The sequence below is a fragment of the Piliocolobus tephrosceles genome, chromosome 8, assembly GCF_002776525.5.
Source record: "Piliocolobus tephrosceles isolate RC106 chromosome 8, ASM277652v3, whole genome shotgun sequence".
In the NCBI taxonomy this organism is placed as follows: Eukaryota; Metazoa; Chordata; class Mammalia; order Primates; family Cercopithecidae; genus Piliocolobus; species Piliocolobus tephrosceles.
Genome location: NC_045441.1, coordinates 143,857,337 through 143,865,417, shown reverse-complemented (window position 1 = coordinate 143,865,417; position 8,081 = coordinate 143,857,337). Strand labels below are relative to the sequence as shown.

The 8,081-nt window shown below is 54.7% G+C and overlaps 1 protein-coding gene across 1 annotated transcript in view; it reads left to right on the top strand.

The window, feature by feature from the left end:
* The window catches only part of CNPY1 (canopy FGF signaling regulator 1), a 92,848-nt gene that overhangs the window by 42,079 nt on the left and 42,688 nt on the right, over nucleotides 1–8,081 (top strand). The window contains exon 3 of the mRNA XM_031936100.1: nucleotides 5,005–5,117. Within this exon, the coding sequence (XP_031791960.1) occupies nucleotides 5,005–5,117 (113 nt within the window). The remainder of the gene's footprint in view (nucleotides 1–5,004; nucleotides 5,118–8,081) is intronic.

The following is an 8,081-nucleotide window of genomic DNA, read 5'->3' as shown; positions in this document are numbered from 1 at the left end:
CTTTTGGATATCTAGAGACCATGCTTGAAGAAAGACTGTGGCATCAGCCGTTTCTACGTTGGGGAGCAGGAGCTAGGGGAGAGCCACCCCTCCGGCACGATTGCCTTGCTGGTCTCCTGCAACTGTGGGAGTCGGGGCTTCGTCTTCCCTCAAAGGAGTGTGGGCACAGCCATGCAGGAGATGCAATATGGGTGGAAGGAATTGTGTGAGCACTTTAATCACCACCATCATAGTACCAGGGCTCCTGCCTTGCTCATAGAAACTGCTAGAAAGTTGTTTGTTCTGGAAATGAGCCATGTTCTCTGAGGTACCAGAGAAAGTGGCCCCTGCACCCCTCTTTGCTGGCCAACAGCATCTGCTCCAGAGAGGCTCAGGGTGCGGGAGAGCTGCTGCTAGCTGGTGCAGCTGGGGACAGGGAGGGCCCCCATTGCAGAGCACACTGACCTCTTGCATGTCAAAGACGTTTGCAGATCTAAGGCCTAACCCAGACCCCGACTCAGAGTCTCCAAGGCTGGAACCTGGGTCTGTACTTCTAGCAACTCCCCGCGTGGTTCTGATGTCACGTCTGCTTGTGGCCTCAAGGCCACTGGAGGAAATCCACATTGCCCACAGCTCTTGATGGCTTGGCTCCCATAGCCAGTCCTGCTGGTGGGAGAGTGGCCCAGACACCCTGGAGGAATGGAGGCATGGCATCCGTCACACATGAGCTCCCTGGGGGGCACGAGCTGAGACTGAGACCTCGGTGGCTTCCTGGCATCTTGCTCATAACCTTGAAAATGGCAAATGCTCGGACATTCATTGATCCCTTCACCTCTAGGGACATGCAGCCCCTGTGGGCATGTGCAGAGCGTGGGCAGGAGTGTTGTGGTGGCGGGGCCCTGATTTGTAGCATCTGCCTATTCCTGTTGTGTAAATACTCCCACCCCTGTTGATCCGGGCTAACTGTGTGGTGTCACTAACTGTGGAGTTGGGAAGCAGTGCGCACACCACCTGCTCTTGCAAGGCCTTTGAGATGGCTCTGGTTCCTGAGCCACCGGGGGCTCATCTGAATCTGTCGTGACATCTACCTCTATCTCTTTCCCATTTCCAAATCTTCCTCCAAGAGAGAAAGGGAGGGAGAAGGAAGGAGGCAGCCAGAATGGCAGGGGCTGGTGGGCCCAGCGGGAGGGGGCTTGCCCTCTGGCAGGCGACGTGACCTGCCAATCCCCCCATGAGGCCCCACTCCTGCCGCCTGCTCTAATAAACTCTAAACTCCTGTGATTTAAGTGAAGGTTTCAGATTAACATTTAAATTAATGCCGGACTGGAAATCTGGAGCCCAGGTCGCTGATGTGACTCTGTTAACTTGTTCTGTGACCTGGGGCAGAAATTTAAAATGATCTTTTCTCGTGGAGCGGCCCCTCCGAGGGGAGGTCAGGGATGGCAGGCCTGGGGGCCCTCCTGTCCTGTTGGAAGCCCGGCACCTTCCCTTGCTGACGGGGCCACCCTGACCCCAAGAAGCCCTGCGTGGCCTGGGTCGGGGGGCGTGCCCTGGTTCTGCCACTGCCACCCCCATGCTCAGGGCATTAGGGGATGCTGCATGACAGGTGTGCACTCCAAGGGGCTCTGCCTTTACATGGCCTGTCTTGGTGCTTGTGAAATGTGGGTCTGAAATGAAGGCAGTAGAACATTAAAATACAGACCCAGACAGCCCTGCGAGCTGAGCCCACTCGCCTGCCCCTTTCCACTTCTGCTGGCAAGTCCAGCTTTGAGGGGCTCCAGGCAGCCGAGGACACCCACAGTGATCACAGCACAGAGAGCATCCGGGCTCAGGCTGGGGCAGCTGGGCAGGAGCCTGGGCACAGGTCTGCAGGCACAGAAAGCAGAGAGATGCCCAGGAGAGACGGGGTCCCCAGCTTGTCACTGGGCCCAAGTCAGGGATTCCAAGCAGTCAGTGGGGCCAGGAAGGCGACAGCAGGCGTGGAGTGGCCTACAGACTTGTGCAACCCCCTCCCTACGATGGGAGAGACTCTGGGTAAAGCTGGGTGATGCTTACCCACAGCCCAGCAGGGTTTGACGCTGGGCACTTGATGGCAAGGCCACATTCTTTCTGTTGGCCAGCACTGTCCTCTGCCAGCCAGGCGGTGAGGATGCACCATCTCCAGCTCCTGGGTCCACCAGGAAGGGCTGGAGGAGGCTGTCAGGGCAGAGGCCACCTGGGCCCCTGGAAATGCTGGGCTGGGCCCACCCTGGTTCTCAGGGAACCTTCACACCTGGCTGGCGGCCACCCTCTTGGGCTGTGCATGGCTCCTCTGAAGTTGGCCTGGAGGCCAGTGGCCACCCCTCCTTTGTGCTGACCGCTTTGGCCTCTACTTCCAAGACACCATTTCCCACCATCTTCCCTCTCCCAGGAGCCAGGGTAAAGGACATGAGACAATCCCATCCCTTCTCCTCCTGCTCTCGTCTGGAAGCTGGGCTCCTGCTGTCCTCAGGGGTCCCAGGCGGCCCCATTCTCAGCAGTAACATGGTCACTGCCGACTCTTCCTAGAGGACTCCTCATTTGAGACTACCGGGCTGTCCACCACCTGTGGGCCCAGGATTCTGGGCCCACCCTCCCCTGGCAGCCTTGGCCCTGCATGGCCAAGATCCCCCACTGGGGAGCACTGGCCACGGAGGGTCCTTTCTTATTCCATCCCAGAGGTGGAAGGTGATGCTCGTCTGTGTGAGTGTAGTGAACTCAAAATAGCAGTGGCTTGGACAACCTGGACACTCATCTCCCTCTCGTAAGGGTGGAGGGTGCTGTCCCAGTCAGCACGGAGGTCTCGCCTCGCAGACCCAGGACCCGCCTTTGAGTTCCTCACCCTGACATCTCCCAGGGTACCCTGGTTCTGGGGCCTGAGCTGAGATCCAACCTTTAGTGGGTCAGAGAGGGCATAGGGCGAGCACTGGCTCTTCAGGAAGATTCCAGAACACATGGTTGTAGAACCAAGTTACAGGCCCTGGCCTAGCTGCAAGGGAGCCAGAAAGGAAGTGTTTGTTCTTGGAGCTGTAAGTCCTGCTCCTAGAGAAGAGGGGCTTGGCTGTGGTCAGTAGCTTTGCGCCCCTGTGCACCGTGTCAAGTACAAACAGTAAGACACCTGAGACACAGGTTTTCATGCCTCTGCCATGAAAACTTCCTTCTCCTCCTAGAAGCCTCAGAGAGACAGGCTACTCTGTCAGAGACCTCCAGGCCCCAGAGGAGCCCAGTGACACTCGTTAGATGTACTGCTCAATAACAGGTAATCATAGTGATCAATGATCTCTCACATCGATCGAAGGTCACTGACCCCTAAGAGCAGGGTCAGGAGGGAATGCAGGCTGTGGGCCTCCGAGGACTGAGTGCCATCTGTGTCCTCAAACAGTGGCTCTGCTGATTTCTGTAGCACATTGGGTAGGGGAGACACCTGGGAAAGTCCCTCCATCTCTCCAAGTCATGTCTGTGAAATGGGGATAGTGCTGGAATCACCACCACAAGGTCCTGGAGTGTACCAGGGCATGACACGTGGAATGCAACACCCAGCAACACCTGAAGGCAGTGAGCATGCTGGTGTTCCAGCTTCACGCCCACAACTGGCCTTTGACCTCATCCACACAGCCTGTGCCCTCAGTGCCAGCATTTGGACACAGGATGAGAAGGGAGCACTAAACGCAGTATCAACTGTGCCAAAGTCATGTCCTGGGCAGAGAAAGGCTATGCTGTTCTAACAGGGACCAAAACACAGACAGAAGGAGAGTGACTCAGATGGAAGCTTTGGGTCTCATTTCACAGCCAGGGGAGTGGTCCACATGGGCAGGCAGCCTCTGCTCGTGGCCGTTCAGGACACTGACATCGCTGTCTCTTTTCTCCCACATCCCTTTGGGCTGCCTCTGACATGCTGACTTCCGTCCACGGACAGGAAAGCCAGAATCCGTTTTCGGTTCAGCAAATGAGGCTGATGTTGGACGCATCACTTCATTTATCTTTTATTTGTGAGAGTTCAGACCCAAGGGCACATCTCAGCTGTCTCCATTGGGCAGCCATGGCCTGGGGAGAAGGGATTTTAGGGGACAAAGCCAGCTGCATTTCCCATAAAAATAAATTTCAGAGAGTCCCCTTCGACTTCAAATCCAGCAAGAATGTATCTTTTGGAGAAGGGCCTAGTTTCGACCAACTTTTCCCACAGTGCAGAAGCTACTTGGGTGTAATTATTGCAACCCAGAGGGGCTTCCAGGTCCCATGGACTCAGAGGATGAGCGTCTGCTGTATTTAAGGAAAGCACCTGTAGACCCAGCTACTCGGGAGGCCGAGGCAGGAGAACTGCTTGAACCTGAGAGGCAGAGGTTGCAGTGAGCCAAGATGGTGCCACTGCACTCCAGCCTGGGCAACAGAGCGAGACTCTGTCTCAATAAATAAATAAATAAATAAATAAATAAATAGGAAAGCACATTTTAAGGCTGGACATGGTGGCTCATACTTGTAATCCCAGAACTTTAGGAGGCTGAGGTAGCAGGATGTCTTGAGTTCAAGACCTACCTAGGCAACATAGTGAGACCCTGTCTCTAAAAAAAAAAAAAAAAAAATGAGCTGGTGTGGTGATGTGTGCCTGTAGTCCAAGCTACTCAGAGGTGGAAATGGGAGATGGCTTGAGTGTGGGAGGTTGAGGCTGCAGTGAGCTGAGATAGTGCCACTGCCCTCCAGCCTGGGCAACAGAGTGAGACCCTGTCTCAAAAACAAAAAAGCACATTTTAAATGTAAAAATAGATTGTATATGGTTTTGAAAACACAAAATACAAAAGGGAGCATAAAAAAAAGTCTGTCTTGCCGTCTTTGAAAACTCTGCAGAGGACAAGAGTCCTCCCCAGGTCCTGGGCACATTGGCACTGCCCCTGTTCTAGCTGGAGGATGGCACACAGGAAGTCACTCTGCCCCTCCCAGAGAGGCCACCTGCACAGGCCTGGCTTCGGCTGTCTTCCTCCTCTGATCACGGCTGTTTTGTGTCTTGTTTAGCGTGCAGGGCCCTGATGGACGAGGTGGAGCACGACATCACCAAGGCTCGGCAGAAGAAGGCCAAGGTGGGCTCCTTCCGAATCAATCCTGATGGGACGCAGGAGAGGAGAAAGGTAGCGGAAAAGATATTATGTGCCAGTGTATAATTGCGGATATGGGCAATTACCAACCATTTATCCAAACAGCAGTTGGTCTTAATCTTCTAACCTTTCTCTTGTTCAGGGTATCAGCTCTAAATTGCTTCTGAGTCCTGGGGGACCCAAAGTAATCTTTAAGCTTGAAATTGAAGTATCTCTCTCAGCACCTAAATTTTGTGTCTCGTCAAGTCGAAAGACGTTTCGGCACTGTTCTTCATCAGAATAAAAATAGCGCGTCCATGGTTCTTGGTGAGGCCAGCAGAGGGCCCAGAAGAGGCCAAAGGGGTGGCCTAGAGATGCTCAAAGCAGAACAGCCCCCTCCTGGTACCACACTCCCTCCCCTTCCAAGATCTGCAGATTTCTAGTTGGGGGTGCAGGTTGTAAGACCCACTTTCTGGAACAGACAGGACACTTGGCTATGGAGAAAGAAGAAATGTTCTTACACAACCTAGAGAGGGGCTCCCCCTGAGGATCAGAGGTGGTAAGTGGGGTGCTGGAAGGATGGAGTCTAAGACACCAGGAGGGACCCATTAGGGGACACCTTCCCCGCTGAGCCCTCAGGTACTAGGTGCCCAGAACACATAAGCCAATTTCAGCATCATTCTAAGAGAAATATTAATAGAAAGGTGTTCCCCAATATATCCCAACTCACTCAAAGCTAAACAGAAGTGGGTCTGGATTTCTTGCAGCTTTCTTTTGTCCGGTGCACTGCATTTGCCTTAAATAATGCAAGCTAGGCTGTCTGTGCGGGGTCCATGTCTTCCTGGAGCTGTGTGCCCATCCAAAGAGGACAGGGCAGGAAAGGAGGGTCACCGACGGGTGCCGTGGTTGAACTGTGGGGCTGTGACAGGCAGCCCTTACCGAAAGTGCCTCAGGCTTCTCATGTGCCTCAGTTTTGAATGAGGGAGGAATTTCCATCCACAGGCCAGTACCTCCAACAGGAGAGTGCTGGGCTCTCAGGGGTCCCTGTTGGGTTCGTTGCCTCCCCAAAGGCACACTCCAGGATGAATCCTTCAAGAGGCATGTCTGGGAAGTCCACCGGAGGGACCCCGTGCAGGCCCACTGGCTGCTCTGCTGCAGGTCTGACGCCTGCACCCAGGAATCTCAAGGTCCTTTGTGGTCACCTGAATGCAGAACATGTGCCTCCACAAAACCCAGAACAGTACTGGTCCCCGACACCCGGCCGGGAGCTGATTCCCACTGTCAAGCAGGGCCAGGGAAGATGTGAGTCCCTGTCTGTGTGCGCATTGTGTCCGTATGTGTAGGTGTGGGGGTGTGTGCCAGCTGGCATAGCTTTGAAGATCAGTTGAGTCTCAATACTTCAATAACTTCAATCTGGGCTATCAGACCCATCATTCGCGCTCCTGGGCCAGCAGAAAGGAAGTCTTTCTCTACCGGGCCGACAAAGGAGAGCCAAGGAAATGACTGCAGAGCCCTGAGGAAGGGGCTAGAAGGGGAGGAGCCGGGCAACCCTTCTTTATTGACAGCTGCTGGGCGACAGTCTTTAAGTGATTTTCAAGTCCTGACAGTGACCCTGCAGAAAGAATAGCGTCTCTGCATTACTGATGAGAACAGGGGGAATCGGGCTGACTGGCCACAGCTCCCACAGTGGATGGAGGGCCATGGGGGGATTGGGATGGCACCAAATTGTACCTTCCACCCTCCTCGAATTCACACCTCATCCTTGAGTGATGTGACCCAGGAGTCCACATTTGGGAGTCCTGAGCCTTTCCAGTGTGTCTAATCCCAGAATGGAATTAAATTTGCCTGGAGAAAATGGGCCACACCCTCCCCTGCTTTCTGTTGTCTTGAAGGATGTTCCACTTCACGGCGATCAAGTTGAAATAACTTTTCTGATTTTGTCAGGAACACTCAGTCTGCAAAGCAATTTGAAAGCAGTTAGACTGCTACATTCACCAGTGTGCCCAGTCGCAGCTGCAAGGAGCTGGTGCTGATCTCAGGTGATCTTTCTGCCTGGGGCTCCTGCTCAGTCAGAAGTAGCCCAGGCCAGCATTACACAGAGACTTCTCTCTGCAAACATGGCGCACCCTGTAGGCGTGCGTGTGGGTTCCTCGTGCTGGAGAACTCGTCTTTAAAGCCCTCGTGTTGGGGAACGGCGTGGCCTGGCGGTGGGGGTGTGGCTCAGCAGTTCCTGCCTCTGGCTAACTCACAGTAGAGTGACCCCATCATGTCCCACCACTCCCATGCTTCAAAGAGCTGCACCATCTTCCCCAGGAAACTTCTAGAAGGTCTCTCATCCTTCCCAGTTAGAAAACCCTTCCTTGCTGTGATTCACATTCCTGTGGCATTGTTTTCTTCTGCCAGCAGGCTACTTGGCCAAACTCGAAAGCAGGGGATCTGGCAGTGTGAAGTCAGCTCTGCCCTTGCCCCGCTTGGACTTGGATGGGGGCCAGGCTGGTATTACCGCGGGGGCCACTCTCTTCCTCCCACCCAGCACCTCACAGAGCCCGTGCTCAGCTTGGCCTTCAGTGAAACACAAAAGAAGGTACGCAGCTGCCAAACGAGAGGGTCTCGGGCCTCCGTCATCCTGCCTGGAGAAGCCTTGAAGCCAGAGGTGTTCCCAGCCCGGTCCGGCTGGCTACAGGGTGGCCGGACACCCTGCCTGCGTTTTTCTCCTTTCTGGACCTCAGTCAGGATGGAATGAAACACTGGCCGTGTCCTCAGAGCTGAGGGTGCTGATGCCACAGGGTCCTTGGAGAGGCTGTTCCTCTGTGGGAGGGGTGAGGCGGGTTCCCCGAGAACCCGAGTTCCTAAGGGGAGCCAGGGGAAGAAGCAAAGCGAGTGAGTGGCCTCTCGGCCACCGTGCAGACCCTATGTGTGCAAAGTGGCCTGTGTCCATACCGGGCTATTCTCTCCGTCTAGCCTCGGGCTGGGGTGGGTCTGGGGAGGGCAGTGTGGACAGAGGAGATATGCAAACCA